General features: G+C 56.0%; 2 protein-coding genes and 3 non-coding genes across 7 annotated transcripts in view; 4 read left to right on the forward strand and 1 right to left on the reverse strand.

Annotated features, from left to right (window-relative positions):
- Positions 1 to 23,990, forward strand: part of UBB (ubiquitin B) — a 139,877-nt gene that overhangs the window by 39,585 nt on the left and 76,302 nt on the right. The window lies entirely within an intron of this gene.
- LOC129068825 (small nucleolar RNA SNORD49) lies at positions 1,171 to 1,240 on the forward strand. Its single transcript, XR_008528958.1, has one exon. It is a non-coding gene; the product is annotated as a small nucleolar RNA SNORD49 (small nucleolar RNA).
- Positions 1,659 to 1,726, forward strand: LOC129068826 (small nucleolar RNA SNORD49). The gene has a single exon (XR_008528959.1). It is a non-coding gene; the product is annotated as a small nucleolar RNA SNORD49 (small nucleolar RNA).
- On the forward strand, positions 2,328 to 2,401 carry LOC129068830 (small nucleolar RNA SNORD65). The gene has a single exon (XR_008528963.1). It is a non-coding gene; the product is annotated as a small nucleolar RNA SNORD65 (small nucleolar RNA).
- LRRC75A (leucine rich repeat containing 75A) overlaps positions 4,184 to 23,990 on the reverse strand; it is a 41,196-nt gene continuing 21,389 nt past the window's right edge. Inside the window, exons 2-4 of one of the 2 annotated variants that reach the window (XM_054571203.1) lie at positions 15,443 to 15,571; positions 7,239 to 7,354; positions 4,184 to 4,724 (exon numbers count right to left, since the gene is read on the reverse strand). In XM_054571203.1, the coding sequence (XP_054427178.1) occupies positions 4,184 to 4,724; positions 7,239 to 7,354; positions 15,443 to 15,571 (786 nt within the window). The remainder of the gene's footprint in view (positions 4,725 to 7,238; positions 7,355 to 15,442; positions 15,572 to 23,990) is intronic. The other variant, XM_054571204.1, reaches the window with a different exon arrangement.

Here is a 23,990-nt window from a genome sequence, read left to right on the forward strand (position 1 = left end):
GGGCTGCTGCCCCTTGTCCCAGGCTGATCCCCTGACCCTGTCCCCAAAGCCCCCTTTTCTCTGGCTTCCCAGTGAGGTCAGGCAGCCCGCCTGGGCTCTCCTGTTGCTTCTTCTATGCGAAGCCCCCTTGTTTCACTGTCCCCAGCTTTAGTATCTGCATCCTCATAGTCACCTGTACACATGTTGTAAAATCTTTCCTGAAAGAAGTCGAGCCCACACGCTACAGCTGGCCCTCAGCAGACCCGCTCCCGCCTGGCCCGTGTCCCGTCACCAGGGGATGCGGTACAGAAGCCCTGGGGGATCAGGAAAGGGGCGGGGGAGGCAGGATGGCTGCCCGCTCCTCAGAGGCCTTTCTATAGAGATGGGCCTGGAGGGTCTGTGTGTATTTTCAGAATTGTGAGTGGCGAGCACACTGGCTCGCTGCGTGCCGTGCCAAGGCTCTGCAGGGTTTCAACGGCGTTATCTCGTGTGATCCCGAGAACAGCCCTCGGCGCCGGGCGGCTTTCCATTTCCAGACGAGCAATGGAAACCTCACAAAAGACGAGCAGTTCGCTCAAGGTCACGCAGCCAGGCGGCAGCCACTCCCCGCGCGGCGCGCTGCAGCCCGCGCAGGCGCCTTGGGCTCCCCGGCCTGCGGCCCAGAATTCCCGCGGCCGACGAGGCGACCGTGGCTCTAAAGGAGGGGGAGTCCTTGCGGGGCGCGGCGCCAGTCTGGTTAAACGCGGTGGAAGTTCCCGTGAGTCTTTGCCGACATCACCCTCCCTTCTGTGAAGAGTGGACTGTCCCAACTCCTTAAGGGCCTCGGAGACGGCACGAACCACCTTTTTCACTGTAACCTGGGCTGGGGAAGTTCTCTTCACGTCTGCCGCTCGTAGCTGGTGGCGAGGGCGAACGAGCTAGCTTTTCTGACTTTGGCGGGATGTTTTCGGGAAGCCTAACCAGCGAGCGGCTGCGCGCACGTGGGCGTCGGGGCGGGCGCTGTGGTCGGCTCAGGGCCCGGCAGGGCCGCGCCACGCTGCCGGGGTGCAGGGCCCCCTCCCGCCGCGAGCCTGAGGTCCCCGAAAGCCAGGATTCCTTTCGGTGGTCCCACTGTTGGGAGTGATCAGATCTGAGGGGACAGGGTAAGTGGGGGACTTCCTGCACAGGGACCACGAGGAAGACTGGCGTGACTGTCCTGATGATACTAATATTAGGAAGTGCCGTCAGATGCGATAACTGACGATTTTTATGCTATCTGACCGCAGTCGCTGAAACCTTAATAGTTTAGTTGTCTGTAACTTCTAGAATCTGCCCTAAATGCATGTCCGTCTTCAATTTTCAGGCGGCAGACTCAAGAGTACCGAGGAGGGGAGCAGCATCCCACCTTGAGGTAAGACCTGGTCTAGGTAGGAATTAATATGGAACTTAGCTGTATTGTTACCTTAAATGCAGTGAAATTGCTTGATGCTGCACAGTTGTAATTTTTACGTGTTTATTATGGACTACCCCATTGCCTAATTGCAATGGCGAGGAGGTGGCTGCCTCCAACCTGGAGTACGTAAATCGCACCTAGATGCATAAACAAACTGCCTTCAGGTGTCTCCTGCCTGTTAAGGGGCATTCGTTTATTCCAGGTCATGTGCAGGGCTCGGGAGCAGAGCTGGGAGGGGGAGCTTGGCTGCTCTGCTGAGGTCATTAGCAGGAAGTGCCGTCCGAATCGATAGCTGAGGGTAGCTCCTGGCTGACTGCAGCCGGCAAGTCCTCGGGTTGCTGGTGCCCGGGAGTAAGCCCGTCTGAGCTGTGACCCTTAATTTCTTTGTTCACCCAGGTCGCAAATGAATGACGGGCTGCCGGGAGCCGCGTGCTGGTGTGAGGAGCCGCGTGGGCGGGCCAGGAGGTAAGCTTCGGCCTTTGGAGAGGCCAGGGGTTGAGTGGGGGCCCAGGGGTGCCTATTTACCCGATGGCTGTATAAGCCTGAGCAAACTGACTGCTCACAGATATGGTTTCTCTCACTCTAAAAAGTGACAGCCTTGGGTTTGTGATGTTTAAAATACTGACTAAATGGCTGTTCAACAGCCAAGAAGCCAATTAGGACTAAGTTCCTAGGGATTCTTGTTCAGACGCACTTAAATTCGTAGTTGAGGCCAGTAGGATCAGAACTACATCTGCTGACGGGGTGCTTTTCTCATCCCCCCAGGTGCTGAGTGTGAAGGGTGGTGATCACTGCACTTTGAAAGCTAGTGATGGCGGCGGCCCCCCTGGGGAGAGGTGAGGTTTCATCTGGATGCCATCGGCCCTTGGTGGAATGAATGAGCAGCTAGTTCTGTTACAATTAAATAAAGGATATCAAATGATGAGATCACCCAAAATAAGCTGGAATTACCGGCAGATTGTGTAGTGGTGAATGTACGGTTTTCTGAGGATATCCTAGGCTGTGAATGACTCTTGTTGGGAGCAGAAGGTGTGGCTGATACTTAGTGTCTTTGCAGAATGCTCTTCCAGAGGATGGTCAGCCATCTGCGGCAGGGGCAGAATTTGAAGTCGCCAGGACCAGTACCACCATCAACCTGGACTTTGAAAACCCTAGGCTTCAACATTTGGTGTAGAAACATTCTCACCTTGTGCCCAGTATCAGAGAGGATGCTTTTAACAACCATAGGTCCAAGAAATGGATTTGGCAGCCTTCGTGTAGGACAAGCACTTAAGCATCATTAAAATTCTTGAGTTTTCTAGTATTGTAACTTGATCAAAAGGAGCTTCTGTACATTTTAATTCTGTATTTGCTATATTGGGCAAGAGTCTGAGTTTAAGTTGGAAACTTCCTCCTAAGGTTGGTTAGTATCCATGTATAATTACCATAAACTAACATTGTAATAAAGGATGGTCTTTGGTATTGACTCTTAAAATGTGTATTTGAAGGAAGAGTTAAATTTGATCACTGCTGTCAAATAGCAGTCCACTTGTCAACTCCCCTGTGGTCTAAGCTGTTGTCTTTAGACTTTGAGGATGAAAATTCCAAAGTGTTTAAGGCATCCATATACTTGAGTCCAGTCCCTAATTCCCCTGGGCTCTGCCCCTTTGTCTGGCCTTCCTCTACTAACTCCTGAAGTTGTGCACTGCCTAGCCACACTCTTAGCACAGCCCCATCTTGCTGTCTTTTTAAAGTGGGTAGGCCTTGGGTAAGGGTGCGTGAAAACCTTTGCTTTTGGGGACTTCGTTTTACTCCTAGCTGTCTTTGGAGACAGTAGGTCTGTCGGGAATTCCCAGAAAGGCTTTTGGCATCATTCTTGTCCTGGATGTTTAAGAGCCTTCCATCACAGGTTCTGGGAATATGATCAAAGTGTCAAGGATACTTCAGGGACTAGTGGGACTTCTGGGAAGTGTCCTTAAACCTTATTTAAAAGGGGGCAGTGCTCCGGCCCGCACATTGGCAACACTAGAACCAATGTTGCAGCCTGGTCATCTCTGGTGGGAGGGGGGATTATGGTATGGGGCTTCTCAGTGGGCCTTCCCATGCATACCTGTGTGGGTACTACCTGCTCCAGACAAAACCTAGGATGCTCTGTATTGAAAGGGGATGGCTGGTTCCTCGGGCAGGCCTCTGGAAGCAACCGGTTTGAGGCCCGAGACTGGGAAGTTGGTTACAAGGAGCCCAGGGCTGCTCAAGGAAGGGGCGGTGGGAAGAGGAGGTGGATGGCCTCCATCGTCCACAGGGAGCCTGGGCTCCTGGAACCTGGTAGCCACTCCTCCCCAACCTCCTTCGCTGTGGGGAGAGCTACTGAGATTCCATCCTGCCTGGAGCAGGGGCACGTTTTGCATCTGGTTGGAGTTTGCTGCCCTGGACAGAACAACTGTAATGGAGAATCAGAAAGTCGGGTTGGCTATACGGGCCCCAACTACTCTCCTTTTCTGGGAAAGAGCTCTTCATGCACCACTCACACCTCAAGCTACCAGCATCCCCAACCCATAAATCCGAGAAGGCTGAGGATTACTTTGAGTCAGGGATGACTTCTCAGCAGCCAAAGATCACAAGGGGGAAGAGGGAGACGGGGAGAAGCATTACACAACCTGCCTTTTCCAGATTCTGCAGTCTGGCTTCCCATGGGCGGGGCTGCCCAGGCCTGTGTTCTGTGATGGCCTGAGGGTCCTGGTAGGAGCCATTAGTCTGCTTCAGCCATCCTACCCACAAGGCCCCCACTTCGTGTCACGTCTGACCCGCACCTGCAGTCTCCCTGCCCTCCTGGTCCTTGGCAGGAGCCAGCAGGTCCCCTCCAGGGTCCTCCTGGCCCACGGTTCCGTCCCGGACCTCCTCTCCACAGCCTGGGCCCTCGCCCAGCTCCAAGATGGTGGGTAGGTGGCCCTGCTTCGGGCAGCGCTTGCGCAGGCTAAGCAGGAAGGGCTGGGGCAGTGAGAAGATGTCCACGTTGTTTCCCAGGTCAATCCACGTGACGCTGGGGAACTTGCTGGGGTCCTTCAGGGTGTCGGTGAGGTCGCGCAGCAGGGCTCGGGTCAGCCGGTTGCCGTTGAGGGCCAGCGTGGTGAGGCGGGGCAGCGTGCTGAGTGCCGGCAGCAGCTGCAGGACCATGTCGTCGGTGAGGCCCGTGAAGCCCAGCTCCACGCTGTCCACCTGCTCCCCGCAGCGCTGCAGGTAGCTGCTCACCCGCTCCAGGTCGCGGGAGGTCAGCGGGATGCCCGACAGGTCGACCGTGTTGTCCAGTGGGCTTCCAGCCAGGACAGCCTTGAGGCTGAAGGGGAGAAGGGACGAGCGAGGTTCAGGTAAGTGGGGCAGGGCCGTTCTCCCAGGCAGCAGTGCCAGCACCATGGAGTCGGCCTCCGCTCCAGGGGCGGACAGAAACAGGCCTGGTCCCCTGGCTCTAGCCCCCGTCTCAGCCTGGCTAGGCCCAGCTGACCAGAGCCTGAGCGACCACAAGGCAAAAGCCCAAGTGTTCTGCAGTGACCAAGGGTAAGTCTGGGGCCACGACGCCTGGGTTTGCATCAACTCCTTCCTACTCAGTGTGACCTTTAGGTCCTTAACCTTTCCGCTCCTCAGTTACTTTCCTGGAAAATGGAGCTAATTGAGTGCGACAGGACTGTTACGTGAAGTAAGTTAATAAATGCAAAACCTTTGAAACAGTGCCTGGTTTGGGTGAGTGATGGATAAATATTTACTGCTGTCCTTATTAATCACCTGGGCTGAGCTTCCTGCTTCTGTGAGAGTAACAAGATTTCACCAGATGGGGATCCTTAGGGAGATCTCCCCAGGATCCCTGCCATCGGGGAAGGTGCAGGAGCTGCCAACTCCTGGAGGCGGAGTGCTCTGCACTCCCTGCCTTGTGCCTGTCCTTGCTCTTCCTCCTTTCCCTGCCCCACGCTCTGGGGCCACAGCCCCCTACTTCCCGGTATCCCAGGCGAGCCCTGAGGACCTAGCCCTGGGAAGGAGAGGGAGGTGGGAGGGCCCATTAACAGCCTGAGCTGGTCAAACCCCTACCCTCCACCCTGGGACTTCCTGAAGCTAGATGGCCATCCATAGTTTGTTCACCCTGCCCAGCCCCAGGGAGTTTAAGGAAAAGCTTTCAGAGCATGACATCTTAAGGGCTTGGAACACCGCCTGGTATTTGCTTAGCGTGATTTAAGTGTTGGCTGTAATTCTTATCGATGTCATTAATAAAGCAGGTCTGTTATGCCAGGAAAATAGGTATTGGTTGTTAACCAATAGGTAAATTGGTTAACAACCTGAGCCTGGGGTTTGATTCCAGCTCTGCGGCTTACCAGCTGGCTGATCATGGCCAGCCAAACGGTAACAGTAATAGCCCTGACCTTGGTCAACCCTTCAGCAAGTGTTTGTTAAGCTCCCACTAGGTGCCAGGTGCTGCTCTAGGCACTGAGGCTACCGCGGTGAACAAGGTGGACAAGACCCCTTTTTCACTCTGCCAGCTAGGGGCTGGCCAACAAACAACACGATCCTAGAGTAAAGTGAGAGAGTAGCTCGGGGGCATGGCTCCTCGGCAGAGGGCTTCTTTGAGGAGGTAACATTTGAGCTGACAGGCAAAGAAAGAAAAAAACAGGCCATCAGGTAAGAACTCCAGTAGCGGGAGTGCTGTGCAAAGGCCCTGAGGCTGGACGGACTTGCTGTGTCTGAGAACTAGTAGGGAGGAAAGAGGGGTGGGGGCACAGGAGAGCAGGGGCGGGGGGTGTGTGTGGCTGAGGACCCATCACACAGGCCGTTTGCATTTCACTCGATGTGACCAAAAGCCACCTGTGGAGAGCGAGGCTCCTGAATGCAGAATGAACTGAGCACGCATGTGCAGTGGGGAGGTAGCAGAAGGGGCCCTGGACTCCGACAGAGCTCCAGTTTCCAGCTTTTCAATCCTGAAGACTAGCTCCCCAAGTTTCCTTCCAGGTCCCGTGTGTTCTCCTGTCCTGCTCTATCCCCATTTATGGCCCCTGCCCTCAGCCCAGTGGGGGCCTCGCTTCCTCCACTTGGGAAGGTCTCCCCAGGACCTGCCTTCATTTGGTTTGGGTGGTGGGGTTGTCCAGAAGGGAAGAGGGGCTGGCCTGGCCTCTCCCCGGCTGCGGCTCCTGGAAGGACGGGCCCACAGCAGCAGCGAGGCCCAGCCCGTCTTTCAGGAGGCCAGGCGCTGCGCCTCACGGCCATTTACAAGAGAGGCAGAGATGCTTCCTCCTCCCAGAAGTCCTCCTTCCAGGCTCCCCTCCACCTGCTTCCTGTCATGGCCCACAGGTTCTTTGTCCCATGTGCCACCCCTCCCGGAATCTTCAGGGGGCCACAAACCCCGGGAGGGTCCTCACTGTTGCATGAACCAGGGATATGCCTAGGGCCTGGGTCGCCCTAGGGGATAACTAGGGGAACTGAGGGGTTCAGTGCGCGTGCCCGTGTTCAGTGCAGTACACCAGGAATTAGATATCCATGCCCCGCCCCAGTCCATTGGAATGGGCCCATATCCCCCAGCCCCCACCCCACAGACCAGGGCCCTGTCTCCAGGGCCTCTCGTAGCTCATGCCCACCTGGTATGCCGTCCTGGCTGCTTCCCCCATCACCGAATTCTCTTTCCATCCCACCTCCTTCAAGCAGCCTTCCAAGACAACCCCCTCTGGTCCAGCCGTTGCCCTTGCCCTGCTGGCCTGGGAGTGGGTGCTGTGTATCACACACCCAGCCTGACACAGGCTGTCTTTGGGCTGCCCTTGTAGAAGGAGGCTGGCAGGGGAGCAGGGCAGACCCACTGCAGGTGACCATGACTCACCAGGCCTGCGGCTTCCTCTTCACCAGCCCCCGGTGCCGCCGCCACTGGGAGTGAGGGCTGAGGTGGTACGTCAGCTGCCGACACAGCTTCTCCATGGCTCCCAGAGCGTCGCCCTCCTGCAGAGGCAGCCGCGGTGGAGGGCAGGGGTCAGAGCCCAGTCCCCCACCTCCAGCCTCCTGTCCCCACAGGAAGAGCGTGGCACCCCCAGGCTGAGCTGGGGGAGGCCTGATCTGCTGGCTCAAGGTGGGGGCCCTCGGCAGAGAGCAGTGGTTTCAAACTGACCTGCATAGTGGTTTCAGTTTTTGTGTTTGTTGCTATGATCAAAAACCTGGAGATGTAGATGAATGTCTGGATTCCAGGTGATCTGACAACAACTGATTGGAGCTGAGTTGCCAGCTGATCCCTTAGCCAGGGGTCACTATGGTCCCTGCCACTCCCCAAGGTCCAGGGCCATGCTGCTCCTTCACTGGTTTGACTAACATTTATGAGCACCTACTAGGTGCCAGACACTGGTTCTAGGAGCTGAGGACACAGCCATGAACAAATGTCCTTGCTCTTGTATTTCACATGGTAAAGAGGGAAGTGAAATACTTTCACCATGTCTTATACCCACGCCAGAAGTGGTGGGAAAGAGAGTGAAGGAGCCACATCTTTCCCAGCCCAAGTCGTCGATGTTACCCGTCTGGCCCATTGGCATTTGAGTTTGAGACCCTGGGTCTGAATTGTGTCCCCCCAAATACTTAACGCCTCAGAATGTGACTATATTTGAAGACAGGGCCTCTAAAGAGTCATTAAGGTAAAATGAAGTCACTGGGGTGAGCCCTAATCCAGTGACTGGATCCCTCATGAAAAGGGATTGGGACACAGGCATGCACAGAAGAGAGACCGTGTGAGGACACAGTGAGAAAACAGCTGTCTGCAAGCCATGGCGAGAGGCCTCAGAGGAAACGGACCTGAAGACACCTTTATCTTGGACGTCTGGCCTCCAGAACTGTGAGAAATAAATTCCTGTTGTTTAAGCGGAACTTTGTTATGGCAGCCCGAGCAAACTGATACTCCGGGTTAGAGGGTGCAGCAGAGAGACACTAGACAGACTCCCACTCCGCCCCAAGGGAAGCCGACTCAGCAGCCCCTGAGCAGCTCTGGGGGAGTGAGTGGCCGAGAGTATGTGCTCCCACGAGAGGGTCCTGTGCCAGGGCTTAGATGCAAACCCACTTGTGACAGAAGCGTGGATGTGATGAGGTTTAACTATTAATTAACCCACGTCCAGTGCTCAGCAGAGCACCTGGCAGAGTGAGCACCAGTAAAAGCCAGCTGGATTCTTACTACCGTTATCATCATCACTCTGCTAAGAGAGAAGCAGCACATTGAGTAATTAAGAGGATGAACTTGGCACCAAACTGTGCATTCCAATCCTTGCTTGGTCTCCTCCTGCGTATGCCTCTGATACTCATCTGTGAAAGGAAAATAGGATAATAGTACTGACCTCGCAGGGGATTTTGTGAGGATTAAATGAGTTACTACTTGTAAAGTGCTCCAAGCAGAGCCTGGCACACAGTGAGCTCCTCAGGAACGCCCGCTGAATCGATGCTCTGGGGTACTGCAGGGGCGGCGCAGACACACACAACTCCGGCAGGGCAACGAGGGAAGGCTGCTTCTGCCCGGGCTCAGATCTCAGCTGGGCTTTTCAGAGCAGATGGATTAGTGACAACAACTTGTCCAAGGGCTTGGGGGTGTGTGACAGGTGACGCTCTGGGGCCTGACTTCTTGCCACTTCCGTGTTCCATGACTACCACCTTGGCCCAAGCCAGTATTGTCTGTCACCTGGATTAGTGCATACATATGTCACGCTAGGGCTTGATGGAATTCCTGCAGCATCCTAGCATGGTAAATGCTTCCGCTGTCCCTATTTTACAGAGGGGGAAAACAAGGCTCAGAGGACCAAAGCTGTTGAAAAGTCAAGAGAAGGAGACTCTGAGGGAGGGAAACAAGAGACAGGGGAGGTAGGAAGAGGGGAGTTAAGTGTCCGAAGAGGTGAACATATGTAGGAGCCAGCAGAGAAAGGAAGGCCCCAGACCGAATGCCATCGGTTTAGAGGAAACCTTTGGTCTCTAGTTCTCCACAAATCTCACCACTCCCTGTGGCCTAAGGCTGCCTGAGAGAGAAACGGATGGCACCTGTCATTCCGGGCAAGTGCATTTACAGCCCTGGGGCTCACACCTTCTGATCTGCAGACCTCGTGTCTGCTGAGCCTGGGCATAAGTGTGTGTGCGATGAGAAACAATTGGCGGGGAAGCAGGCGGGGGCTCCATTATGGGGGTGGCCGGGGAGTGGCCGGAGGGGGGCAGCAGTGTCGCATTTGCATTTTAGTACTGTCCCTAGGACTGGGAGGTGGAGAAAGGGGTGGATGGAGGCAGATAAGGTGATTCAGGGCCAGGCCCACCTGCTTACATGTAGTTTGGGGAATCCCTGCCAGGCCCATGGAAAAGGCTGAAAGTGCCCACCACACTGGACGGACCATGCCCAGGATGGAGAGGGTGCGGGGAGGGAGGGGTCAGGGGGGTCTTGGCCTTGGGCTTGGGACGGGGCAGAAGGCTCCAAGAGGCTCTAGATGAGAAGCAAGGGGAAGCAGGACAGGGCAATGCCGAATCACTTCCCGCTGGGAGGTGGGAATGGATTTGGGGCTCAAGGAAGGTCCAGGCTGGACACACCCATCGGCATTTGATTAAAGCCCATGGCCAGGAAATGAGCCGAGGGGAATACAAGGGGAAGCTGCAGCATCAAAGAGGCAGAGACAGACGGGACAGGCAGGGAATGAGAAGGCATAGCCATAGACAGCATGTTGCCAGCCTCCCACAACACCTGCTCCAACGCTGAGAACTGAGCTCCTCAGCTTCAGCTCCTCCTCCTCCAACCACTTCCCAAGGTTTCCAAAATCAGGGGCCACGGGCTCTCCTTCCATCCTCTAGGCCTGGGCAACAACCGGAAGAGGCAAAGCGGCCGCCTCAGTGCGCCGGCACTGCCACCAGGGGGCAGCCGTGCTCAGGGCGAGGCACCCGGTTGACGCGGCGCGGCGCCTCTGGACCTGGAAGGCTGGGTGGGCCTGCTCCCCCGTTGACTAAACCCGGACAATATAGTCACCTAAGGAGGCTGACCTGAGACTAAACGTAAGCTTGTGTCCTCACAGAAGTGAAGGCTGCCATCCACTTGTTTGGACTAAATAAGCAACTGCTGAGATTTCTTGAGTATCTGTGATATACATTATGTTAGACATTGCCTCTCTGCATCGCATGCCTGAACTCATCATAAACCTGTAACTCACAATTTTATGAAATGGGCTACTACTGTCTCCATTTTACAAACGAGGAAACTAGGGGATAAAGGCGGTGAATAGACCGGCACACCACACAACGTGTAAGCTGCAGTCAGGATCCAAACCTCCAACCTCGGCAGGCTCCGAGGCTGGCTCCCAACCCGACTCCCAACTCGCCACCACGCCCTGCGCTCTGCTCTGCCCTCCTGGAGATTATCTTGCCCTTAGGTCTGTTCAAGGTGGTTCTATAATTTGCATCCAGAAGAGACTGAAGCAGGCCCATCTAGTTTTTTCTCAACTCCACACTTTTGGAAAGCCCCCTCCGGGCCTCCCTCCGGGGAACAGGACAAAGCAGGGCAGCCCAGAGGGGGAGGAGGAAGGGGAGGGAGGAGGGCAAAGGCCCGTTTCTGCGCGGTTTCAGCAGCGAGAAACAGCCGCCCCGCAGGCCCGTTGTGAGACGGGTGGTGTGGGGTGGGTCCTGACAGTCGGCAGCACGTTTTGCACGTCTGCGACCTGCACCCAGCACTCCCACCGTCTGCTGGTTCTCTCCTCTGGAAGCTTTCTTAGGAAAATGCTGTGACCCAGCAGCCCTTTTGGGCAGCCACGTGCCCCTCCCAAGCTACAGCCAATTGGTCCAGAACTGGCAGAGCGCAGCCAATCAGCCCTTCCCCTGGAATCCTGACTCGCGTAAGTAGGGAGAGAAAGGGGGGAGCGAAGGGTGGGTCTGGGGGAGGTAGTGGAGGGTAGGTCCGCGCTGTTTGCTGTTCTAGTCCCTTTTTCAAGGTCAGCTGCCTTAGGCCCCGCACGACCCCTCAGTATCAGCATAAATTCTGCCCTTGGCCTGAGGCAGCCACAGTGGGCTTCTGGTGCGGGCAGCAGAGTCCGAACCCACAGGGGAGGCTCGAAGGCAGTTTGTGGATCAGTCGTGCTACCCGTGGGAAGGGAAGGCGAAGCAGGAGAGGGCTTGGTGCATCACGGGCGACTGGGCACCGCAGCATGGGGTGTGGGTGGCGGCACCTGCCCAGTGCTGGGGTCCCTGGATTACAGTCTGTCTGAGGGGCTCCCACGGTCCTTCAGGGAGAGGCCCAAGGCAGACCTGCACTTCCCCCCAGGAGGGGTCCCAGCGCCCAGAGCTGGCCCCATCTCCCAACTGCCCGATAACTCCACTCACTTGACCCCCTCGCGTCCCTAGGCACCTCTGTATGCTGCCCCCCAGCAAGCAAGCACAGCCCTGCACTGCTGCACGCCGAAGGCTCCCTCATTCCTTCACGCACTCATTCCTTCATCAAATATCGTGCTGGAGGCTTTGTGCTGGGTTTTCTGTTTTCTTCCTCCCCCGAGCGCCACAGATGGGATCACCCAGCCCTCCTGCCCCTGGCTCCCAGTTGGGCTAATCTAAGGGGAGCCACTGGGAGAGAGGTCAGAGGGCAGGAGGAGAGAAAGGTCAAGGGGTTTACTTCTTTCCTCCGCCCTGCTTTAGCAGTACGGCAGCCAGCCCCCAATACAGCCCTCACGACCCTGGACTCCTCCTCCTTGTGCCCTCACCCGGCCTCCTTCCGCGCTCTCTCAGAGCGGATGCGGGCGAGCAACAGACTACAGCAGCCGTGGTGGTGTGTCACTTCCGATGCTCAGTCACAAAAGACGTGCGGCTCTGCCTTGCTTTCTCTTGGACAGCCTGCTCTGGGCGGAGCCAGCTGCTGGGACGCGGGGACACTCCCGCAGTTCTATGGAGAGGCCCCCCTGGCAAGGACTGAGGCTTCCTGCCCACAACCATGGACTGTGCCAGCGCGGGGCGGGCGCGGGGGGGCGCTGCCAACCTCTGTCAGGGCTTCCGATTTTCAGCCTTGGCCAATGTCTTGAGAGATGCTAAGCTAGACCCACCTGGCTAAGCGGCGCCAGAATTTCCGACCTACAGAGACTGTAGAGCAATAGGAAACACAACCCGATTCTGGAGGAGGCGCCCTACCCCTGGCGTCGGCAACAACACGGCTGCCACCGCCGCTCCTCCCGTGGGGAGGACTTCCTGCTGTGAGTCTCTGGGGTCTCAGTGTCCCCTGTTCATTTGGTTTACCCTGCCGCAACCCCAAATAAATGCTCTTAAAAATTCACAATGGGAAGGGTCTCCTGCTTCGTGCCAGGGCTCTGCTTGCTGTAGGCTGTAACTGTGAATGGGACAGATGCTCTGTTGCCCCTGTGTGGTTTATTTTCTAGTAGGGAGAGCAGACAATATGTTAGTCAACAAATAAAGCAGCAAGATAATTTGGGAGGCTGGTGAATGAAGTGAAGAAATAAACAGAGCACGAGAGAGGCTGGTCAGGAGACCGATGTGAGGTAGGCTGATCAAAGAAGGTCTCGGAGGGGCGACTTTCAGGCTGAGTCTGGAGAGGAGGGAGCCTCAGAGGAGGTGGTGTGGTCAGGGGGCAGCATCTGGCTGTGGCAGGAGCTGAGAAGAGGCCCACGTGGCTGCAGCCGAGTCAGCAGGGTGGGGAGCGGGAGCGGTAAGATGGGAGATCCCGGCAGGGCCAGGCAAGGAGTTTGGATTTCATTTAAATTACAACACAAGGCTGCATGCAAGGCTTTTCAGCAGGTGTGTATATAACCTAATTTACCTTTGCAGACGGCTCCCCGAGCACACAGGCAGCCCAGGGTCCAGCTGGCGTCTATTCCAGGAGCCCTGGGGAACGAGGGCGTGGCCGGGATTGGCCAGGCCCCTGGGCCTCCGCAGGGCTAACCCCGCTCTGCCTGCGCTGGAACTCGGGGTCGGAGGCCAGCTTGGTCATTTCCACGCCTCTGGGCCCACAGGGGCCGGGGCCCAGGGCGTGTCTTACTTGCCACCATGTCCCGCAACTGAACCTGCTTGGCACGTGGTTGGTGCTCAGTGATTAGTTACACCTCAACTTCTGTGCACGGGGCACTTAGCTGTGCCGGGCACGGGCCCACCCTTCTTGAGAATCATCTCGCTGAACTCGCCAAGCAGCCCTGCAGGAAGTGAGTTTTGTACCCACCTTAGCTGAGAAAAACGCGGTTCAGCAAATTACGTGATCTGAGAAAGGTTGCACCCATGCAATGGGCTGAACGTTCATGCCCCGCCTCAATTCATAGGTTGAACCCTAATCTTGATGTGACAGGGTTTGGACGTAGGGCCTTTCGGAGTAATTAGGATAAGCTGAGGTCATGAGGGTTGTAAGAGGCCAGAGAGTTAGCTCCCTTTCTTCCCTCTGTGTGAGGACACAGTGGGAAGGCAGCCGCCTGCAAACCAGGCAGAGGGTTCTCACCCAGGACCTGGGCATGCTGACTCCCTGACCTTGGACTTCCAGCCTCCAGAACTGAGAAGTAAATTTCTGTTCCTTAAAAGCCCCAGTCCATGGTAATGTTACAGCAGCCTGCGCTAAGACAACCCACTGACAGCTCCCTGGGTCCCCATCCAGATGAAGGGACAGATTGTGGTGTGGGGCCCTTGGCCTCTTGTCCTTGTGCTTAGCCCAGCCGTCTCCTGGGGTCTGACTTGGGCAGTTACCCACCTGGAGCCCATCCTGTGTCGGGGGAGGCACGCGCTCAGCTGCTCCCACACAGGCCCCTGCAGCCCCCACCCCGGGCCGGCTGCAGCCCTGCGAGCCCCCGCGAGCCCCGGCAGCGCTGGGGCCCAACGCCCTGCTGGGGTTCTCGCCGGGAGGTGGCCTTTCTCAGGTCACTTCATTCCCTGAACTCCATCTTCCTCAACTCTAAGATGGGCACAGAGGGCACTTCTCTCCAATTAGCTGCTCTGTGTGCCCCGTAGCCTGCGGGTAACCTTCTTACCTGCGGGTAACTACATCCACGCTTTAGAAAGGCAGAGGTCTGGTGCCTGTGGTCAAGTCTGCACCCAGGCCGCGTGGGGGGTGAGGTGGGGGTGGGGCTTGGGCACCACCACCTCCCTCTTGTCTCAGACCCTACTCTGAAAGAGGAAGCGTCCCTCCAGCACTCAGACCTGCTCCAGCTTCCCACCCGCCACAGCTTCGTGAGGAAGCACTTCCTTTGGAAGCTGCTAGAAACTGAGGGATGGAAGAGAAGGAACCAAACCAACATAGAGAAATGCCCAGCGTGGAGCTGCCCCAGCCTGGCTGTCCCCTTTCCCGCCAGGGTCCCAGCAGGCAGGTCTGGGTAAGCCAGGCTGGCGCCCGGGAAGGCCCTGGCCCAGCAGCCAGGCAGAGGGGCGGCCCTCCCGTCCAGAAGGGGCCGAGCAGCACCTGCAGAGCCCGGAGGGCCCTGGGGCTTCCCCTGCTCAACTCCCAAAGCCAGGCTGTGGGTACACTGCGGGGGGAATGTGTAAAATGACAGCTTCAGAGACAAGACAATTGGGGGTGGAGGGAACTGAGGCAAACTGGAGAGCACCATGCAGGGCCACTGCTAGACCTATATGGCGCCTTTGTGCAAATAAGAAAAAGCTCACCTCTCAGTGGACAGTCTTGCACCAGTGCCATGGCTTGGTGGGCAGAGGGAGAGCTGGATTAGAACCGCCTCCTGTCACCCTACACAACTGTACCTGCGGGCACTGGCCCCTCACAGGGGTGGCTACTCAGCTCCAGCCCTGTAGACATGAGGGCTTCCTGTTGCTGGAGCTCCCGATTTTTCAAGGGCAACTGAATATAGGGATTGTGTGAAATATTCTGATTTTTAAATGTTGGTAATAAATTCAGATTTAAAATACCCATGGGCCAAACAAAACCTGTCCTGATGTGCCAGCGTGCAGCCTCCCCCATGGATGCTGGGCCAAGGGGACAGATGGGCCCCTTGGGCCTCTGGTGCCCTCACGTGGGGCCCGCCTCCTTGGGTCTGGGCACTGAGCTGCTCCGCCCAGAGAGGCGCCCACCTCGCACCCCGGGCCTGGTTGGCTTAGACCACGCCGCCCTACCGGCTTGGGGCAGTGGATGTAGCGAGCCAGGCTGATGATGAGGTCGTGCGTGATGGGGTCCACCAGGTTCCGGAAGCTGGCGTAGCGGTACAGAACGTCGTCCAGCGAGGTCGACTCCATGCCCAGGTCCTGCAAGCACGAGGGGGCCCGGGTCAGGGCGGTCCTGCCCTACTCTGCAGTCCCACCCTGATGCCCAGAGCGGCCCCCAAAGGCAGCTCAGCTGTCCCTGGAACCAAACCCTGGAAAGGGAGGAAGGGAGGAGATTCCCTCCCACCCCCTCCAAGAGGGTTCCTAACTTTCAGGAAGCATCTGCAGAGCCTGCCCCCCGGGAACCAGGCAAGCTCCTGCAAAACTGGCCTGCCTAGTTCACGGACCTCTCCCAAGACAGTCCCCAGCTGTCACCTCTCAGGGTCCCCAGGACGAAGCCAAGGGTCGCTGGCCAGGTGGCCAGGTGCAGGCACGTGGTTGCTTCTCCATCTTAGACAAACTTTGAAAATGGCACGCGTAACAAATCCCCCAGCCTTGTGACAGGATCTTGCATGGATACTTGTTTTTATCTTGCTCCTGAGGTCATTTTTACTGCTTCTTTGGTAGGAGACCCAACCTCGGTGTTTCTTTGCCGGGGGTGGGGAGGGGGGCAGTTTCTGAGTTGCGGGGTTGAAGGGAGAAGCTGCCAAGTCCCAGGAAGAAAACCCCACCAGGGCTCCCAAAGAGAGGGTATCAACTGGGTCCTCCTAATGGGGGTAGTGGGAGCAGTGGCAGAAGCCTTGGGGACAGAGGGGGGACGAGGGTTTGGGAGGCCCCACATACCGAGGGCCCCGACTGGGAGCCTCTGCAGGGACCCTGCCCACTGGCAGCGATCAGTGCAGTCAGCACCCAACGGCTCTGCTCCAAATGCTCTGAGTTGTGTAAGGCCCCTTGGTTCTCACGCACCCCAGGTAAGAAAAAAAGACATACCCTCCAAGCATGACTCAGCTTGGCTTTCCCACCAGCCAGGGCAGTAGGAGCCGGATATGGACTGAACTGCTTCAGAGAAGTAAAGAAATGTGGTTTTCTGCCCTAGAGTGCTGGCCTACGCTGCCTGCCCTCCACATGTGAAAGGCATGGGGACAGCTTCTGCCTGTCCTCAAGCGCCTGCCCCCAGTTTCTGTTGTCCTTGGGAGGGAGCCGTGGTTTCTGCTCCCGGCTTGGCACCTTGCCCAAACCAGGCAAGGACATTCCCAGCCGGGGACTGCCCCCACCCACCCTGAGGACCACGGGGCCACCAAGCGGCAGAGGGAAAGCAGGACCCCCCTCTTTTGCTGCCCTCACCCTAAGCTCGCTGGGTCCCCGAGCCACATGTGGCGCTGCCCCAGCACAGCCCAGAGCACGAGGCTCCCCACGCGGGGCCAGGACCAGTGACCCGTGGCCAGGAAGTGCGCGGGGAGTTGGTGAGCTCCTGCAGGGGTCTGCCCAAAGCTGAACCTTTCTAAGTGCCTTCCCCACGTGATTCTCAGAAATCCCTGCAAGGCAGGCGGACGGGGCATCGTCATTCCCAATTCACAGATGAAGAACTGAGGCCCAGTGCAGCCGACTTCCCCAGCTGTCAGAATCCGGGAACGGCTACTATTAACACTGCTGTGTGGTACATTTGAAAATTAGTAAGGGAGTAGGTCGTTGTTTAAAAAAAAAAGTGAAAGAGAAACAACAGGTCAAAAATGGAGTCACTTTTGCTAAGGTACAACAGCAAACAAAAACTTAATAACTAACCCAACTGCAGTTCCAGCCTCTCCCAGGAGTGGAATTTTAAATCACTCAGTCTGGAATTTTCTGTCAGTACTACTAACATGACCTGGGTGGTAAGATAAGACCCTCTGCCTTTCCCTAAGGAAAAGAAAACTTACTTGAAAAAAGTCACTGTTTAAAATTTTTTTTCAATGATTATTTATTGATTTTAGAGACACAGAGAAACATCAGTTTGTTGTTCTACTTATTGATGCATTCATTGGTTAATTCTTGTATGTTCCCTGACTGGGGATTGAACCCATAACCTTGGCCTATCAGGACGACACTCCAACTAACTAAGCTACCCAACCACGGCTAATTCATTCTTAAAAAGTGGGGGGGGGGGGAATTATTTATTTATTTTTAGAGAGAGGGGAAGGGAGGGAGAAAGAGAGGGAGAGAAACGTTGATCAGTTGCCTCTCACATGTGCTCCGACCGGGGACCGAACCTGTAACCCAGGCGTGTGCCCTGACCGGGAATAAAACCAGCAACTCTTTTAACTTCTTAGGGCCTCCTTTCTGCCTATAAAAACCTCCCATTGTGACTCATCGAAGCACCTTTCTATTCACTAAATGGGATGCTGCCTCATTCGTGACTCACTTAAAAAAACTTACTCAGTTGAAGTTTGTTCTTTAACATCTTAAAAAGTTCTCATCACAAGCAAAAACCACATTTTTTTCCCCTTTTTTCCAGCTATATAGGTGTTAACTAAATTCATTGTGGTATCATTTACAACACATCCAAGGCCAGTCATTATGCTGTATGCCTTAGACTTTACAGAGCCATACTTCATTTACATCTTAATAACACTGAAAAAAAAGTCACATGTAATAAATATGTCAGAAAAATAAAGTTCAGGCAGGGTTGGGGGGGGGGTGCTACGCCCAGCCTCAGGCCTGTTTTGGAGGCCTGCTCTTCCTTTCCTACCCCGGGCAGGGGGCACCGGGGAGGGGGCAGGCTGGGGCCAGGGCGCTGCTCCGTGGCTTGGCGGCGCCCATTTCTAAGAGCAGAGAAAGGAAGGGTCTGTGCCCAATGGACCTGCACCTGTGGGGAGCTCGCGGGGCCAGCAAGCTCTAGGCAGGTCCTGCCTGTGAAGGTCAGGGCACTCTGCTCCCTCCCCTTTGTTAGAAAGGGATGGGACACCAGTGGCCTGGGGGGTTTGGCGGGGGGCTCTGTTTTCCATCCAGCAGGAATAACCCCAGAGGACAGCAGTCTTGCTCTGCGCCAGGTTCTCTGGCTGCTGAAATAATTTACTGGCAACCCAGATGCACGGGCCTGAGGTCTGGCACGGGTCCGGGTGGAGGGCGGTTGGGGTCGCCGCCGGCTGCCGTGGTCTGAGAGCTGGGGGCCAAGTGCAGCACTGCCTTGCACTTCTGCCTCTGTCCTGTTCAATCCCTCGGCCGGGCTGCATCCCAGGCAAGCTCCCTAATGGCAGGGAGCCTCAGTTTCCCCATTGGTAAACTGGGGACAGTGATCCTGCATCACAGGTTGGTGAGGGAAGTGAAACCAAGTAACACATGTGCAGCCTCCCACAGGGAAGAGTTACTAACACAGCCCCCCCTTCCCTCACCCCTCTCCCTCGGGAGGCCCCTCCTCCCCCACACGGTGCTTCTGAACCTCTTTTGGGTCACAGATCCATTTGAGAATGTCACCAGCTGTGACCTGTCTCTCTGGAAAAACCCGCAAGTCAGGGCAGGACAGGGAGCTTGTTGCACACAATCCACCCAGGCCTCCTGGTCAGCCGGGGAGGCGGAGCCTTGTGACCTCACGACACAAACTATTACCCAGAAATGTGCAGAACAAGGGCCCCGCCCTCTCTGGGGCAGGAGGAGGCTGGGGACACAGGGAGGGGAAGTCCAAGGGCTTGTGTTCTCGGTGGAGGACAGGCCCAGGTGTCAGGGGCCGGGCTGCCCTTCCCCAGGGCAGGGAAGTGGGGCGGAGGGCAGCGTCTGGGGTGGATACGGAGGGGTGGCTGTTCTCAGGGTCAGAGGCCGGATCCGCGGCCCTGGGGCTCAGACAGAAGATGGATGTGTCTTTCCTCCCCGGTCTGGCATGCAGGTTGGCTTGGGGCGGGCGACTTGGCGCCAGTCTCTGCCCTCCTGCGCTGTGCCCGTGACGCCCGTCCTCGGCGTGAACCCCAGCCCAGGACACGTGCCTGGAGGTCTCCTTTTACAGTCATCCCTGCTCCCTGAGCCCGAATGTCCCTGGGAGAAAGCACTGAATTCTAGGCTCTCCCCAACCCTCAAGTCCAGTAAGTCTGTGGGCAGTGACTTCTCCCCTCCTGGAATCTATTCTCCATCTGTGAAATGGGCAGTTTACCAAACTGTGTCCCAAGGGCTTGGGGCTGATGGTGACGAGAGGGCTCAGAAGAGCCAATTTTCCCTTCTTCCCGGGCCAGGGGAGGCCGTCTCACCCTGGAAGGACCAAGAAACGCTAGAGACTCACCCAGGAGGCCGAGGCAGTTCAGGAAGGCACGAAGTGTCCTGCCCCAGGGGCCCCGGCCTCCCTGCGCCCCCCGCCTCGTCCCCCAAGCTGAGTGACCAGCTGCTGACAGTGGCTCTACCTGTCCCGGCCGCTGCCGCCAGGGTCCGTTCTGCCCTTGCTCGGGGAGGAGCAGGGGTTGGGCAGGCAGGAGGGAGGAGGGGAGGAGGGTCTCCCCGGGAGGCGGATGTGGCCCTGCTGGCTGTGCGGCAGGGGTCACGGCCACCGCCCTGCCAGTGCACCCCAGCCGGAGCGCGCGGCTCCCGGAGGCCCCAGCGCTCGGGGTTATGAGCCGCTGCAACGGGGAACATGAGGTGGGACCGGCAAAGGCCACTGCGCACGGTACTGCTTTGTTGCTTTATTCTGACCCTGGTGTAGGCCCACTGAACGCTTGTGCTGCTTCGTGTGTTCTGAGGACCTCGGCCACTCCGGGCTTCTCTCCATGCACCACCCCCACCGCCACCCCCAGGCCAGTTCATGGGGACGACTGTGTCACAACTTTGCACCCACGGGCTCACTGAGGCGGCCCAACAGGGGCCTCCAGAGCCCCACTCCCCTCTGCCTGAGGGGCGCCTGCTGCGTGCCGGGGACGGGGCGTGGAAGCTTTGGATCCTCACGTGGCTCCTCCACACCACCCTGCAAACAGCCTTGGCCTTGGCGGGGCTGGTCTGCCGGGTAAACACCGGGCAGCAAGGAGAACGCCAGCTTCCTCACTGCAGGTGTAAAGGGCGCTCCCTCTAGGAACTGTGCATGTGGACGGCTCCGCAGCAGAAAACCTGCGAGCATCAGCAGGTGCGCCTGAGTCACTGCTTGGCTTGGCCCGTGTCACTGGCCTGGGACCAAGGGGGCCGATGGCCAGCATGGCCAGCACACGTCCTTGCACGGGAGCAGAGCCTGAAGAGCCAGGTTTGGGGACTCGTTCCAAGGACAAGTGGAGATTCACACAGGAAGTTAGAACAGCATTTCTCAAAGTGCGGAGGGGGCCCTGGAGACCCTTTCAGGGGCTCTGCGAAGTCCTCCTTCCAATGACATATCAGTCACACTACATCGTTTTTGCAGGTCTCGATCAAAACAACCCATTGCAAGAGACCAAAAGCAGAAGCGGCAGGTGTGAGAAACCACAGCTGTCTCCTGTTAGGCCACACATTAAAGAGATTCCCAAAACCACGAAACAATGTCACTCTTTTTGCTAAGTTCTTATCTAGTTATTTTTGTGAAAAATCCTTTCAGACAGCCCTGGCTGGTGTCTCAGTGGATTGAGTGCTGGCCTGTGAACCAAAGGGTCACCAGTTCGATTCCCAGTCAGGGCACGTGCCTGGGTTGTGGGCCAGGTCTCCAGTAGGAGACATGGGAGAGGTAACCACACACTAATGTTTCGCTTTCTTTCTCCCTCCCTTCTGCTCTCCGAAAATAAATAAAATCTAAAAAAAAAAAAAAAAAAATCTTTAAGACAAGCTTATTAATTTTAAATAAATGAGTAGCTAAATCTTTAAAATATTTTTATATTGATTTCTAATATAGTAAATAGCATTCATTAGATATAATGCACATACAGAAAAACTTTTTGAGGTCCTCAATAACTTTAGAGTATAAATGTTTCTCAAAAAACTAAAGCTAGAACTGCCATACAGTCCAGCATTCCCACTTCTGGATATATGTCCAAAGGAAATGAAAAGGCCCTCGAAGAGACATCTATACCCCCATGTGCCCTGTAGCGCTATTACTAACAGCTAAGATACAGAAACAACCCAAGCCCATCAACAGATGAAGGGAAGATGTGACCTGTACGTATATAATGGACCACCATTCAGCCACGAGAAAGGACATCCTGCCATTGCAAGAACAAGGCTGGACCTCGAGGACATTGTGCTGCGAGAGAGAAGTCGACAGGGAAAGTCTGCATGCTTCTTACAGGATATATAACCTAAAAAGGACCAGAGCAACAAAAGGAGTGGAATGGTATTACCTGCGGCTGGGGGATGGGGGCGGTGTTGTTTCAGGGCACATACTTGGAGTACGAAGGTATGTCCTGGAGACCTACCACATAGCACAGGGATTATGGACAACAAAACTGTATTCTGTGCATTCCACTTACTAAGAGACTAGCTCGTGATTGCTCCTGCCTCTAGAAGAGATGGTAATTATGTGGTATGACAGGGTTAGATAAGGCTACAATGGTGGCCATTCTGCAATATAAATGTATCGAATTAATATGCAGCACACCTTAAACTTCCACAGTGTTAAATGTCAATTATATCTCAATTTAAAAAGAGTACAGATGCAGGTTATATAGGTCACTCCTTTAAAAAAATGTGTTTTTTGGAAATTCCATGTTAATGCCCAATGGTAACTGTATGTTATCCACTCAGGTGTTTCTAGTATGTAAACATTAAATAATTGCTCTTTTTGTCCCTCTACACCCCAAACTGTGAACTCCTACACAGAATTCCGATGTAGCAGAACCTCTATTAACATTTCCATAACCTGGCTTTTGTGTGTTACTGTCATTCCAAGCACATCCTGTTTTATTACAGTCACTGCACACTGTGTAGCGTGAACGAGTGTGTGGTCTCCCAGGACCACATTACTATAGTCTGTCTGATCAGAGCTGCTTCTTCATAATGACGGAGTAGTGCTTGCTGACCACATTATTATAGTAAATAGGTAAGTCACCTGTGACGTTTGAGGAAAGGGACTGCTCTCTGAAAAGACAGTGGATTTTCATTCTGAATTTTAAGTGGTGATTTTGGAACTCAGCTGCCAACCTATGGTCTCAACTATGCAATTCTTAATACAGATGTTAAAATCGTACTTGTAATTATGACTGGATAAATGTTAATTGATTTTTCTAAAACAAATAAGCAAAAAAAGTATAAAGGGATCCCGACAGAAAACAAAGTTGGAGAACTTCAGGGTTAGAAGAACTGGGCCCTTCGGGTCCAGGAAAGACTCCATCGCGACACTGCAGGCTGCCTGTGTCCCCTCTGCCGGCACCCGGCCCTCCGCGCTGCTCTGCAAGGCTGCGACGCAGTGGGGGAGGCCGGCAGGCCCGGCTCGCGGGTGCGCATGGCCGGGCGCTGGGAGAGGAGCCACAACCAGTCGGAGGCCCTGCCCTGCCCTCGGGAGCTGACGCCACAGGCTGGGCCCAGCACCGGGCAGCGTCTGAGAGGACAGCCCAGCACCAGGCAGCGATGAGGCTGGAGGGTCACTGGGTTATTTCGACACTCGCCTGCCTGCCCGCCCGCCGGCCAGCTCCTCCCTCCTTGGCCTTGTTGGCATAACTGGAGATTTTAGATCCAGGATACCACTCATTTTTAAAAAAATGTTAAAACAACTCTATTAATAATACAATTTGGCATTTTGCATTCAGGTTTGGACAGATCTGCAAGCCGCTGGGGCTGAGCCCGCGGGCTGGCCGCCACCGCTCAGTCCTCTCCCGACAGGGACGCGCCCGCACTCTGTGCCCCTGCGCTGCCGCTGGGATGGGCAGCCAGGACAAGGCCTCCCCTCAGGACACGCGGGCACCTCCTTCCTGAGCCCGCGCCCACCTGCAAGGCCTTTCTGCGAGTGGCCGCTGAAGACACCTGGCTTGAGAGAAATCCCTTTCAAAGCGCAGTAGCGCGTGGCTGTTCCCCGCTGCCCGGGGTATTCGCTCTGCACGCCGCCCGAGACGGCCTGGTTTGTGCGCCTTTAACTTCCTTTCCTACCAGATGTCCACAGGGCTGTCTTTGCCACGGACCTCGCGCTGTCTCTCCTGGACTGTCCTAGCACATGGTCCCCTTCCCAGGAGCACGAGCTCCATATCCAGGTAAGAAATAGGTTTTTTGGTCTCTGTCCCATTCGAGGCACAGAAACCCTAAACCCCCTGGAATTTCCTAAGTGGCAAGGGCGACAAAGGCATCTTCTGCTCTGTTAAGGAGGTGCCTTTTGGAAGCCCCACTCCCCTTAAGATGGGGCCGGCGGCCGGGGAGCCAGCTCCGCAGTGGAGCCCACGGAAACCCACGGCAGCGCCAGCACTCCAGGGCTTTCCTCGTCCGTGGCCACGAGCCACGCCCACTTCAGGCCCGCGCTGCAGGCGCCCTCCCTCGACCGGCCCGGCGCTTTCCTGACAGAGAGAAGCCCCAGGGAGGTGCGGTGCGGGGAGGCCGAAGCGGCGCTCCTTCTGCCCCCAGATCACCAGTCCCTTGGAAAAGGGGCCGTCGCCCGAGTTTCCCGTTGGTGAGGTCCTCAGACGGAGGAGCAGAGGGGCTCCTCCGTCGGTGTGGGTGGCTGGTCAGGATTCATAAAGGCGGGGAGCACCGG

This window comes from Pteronotus mesoamericanus, unplaced genomic scaffold, assembly GCF_021234165.1.
Source record: "Pteronotus mesoamericanus isolate MK-2021 breed Mesoamerican mustached bat unplaced genomic scaffold, CSHL_Meso_final contig_22, whole genome shotgun sequence".
Taxonomy (NCBI): domain Eukaryota; kingdom Metazoa; phylum Chordata; class Mammalia; order Chiroptera; family Mormoopidae; genus Pteronotus; species Pteronotus mesoamericanus.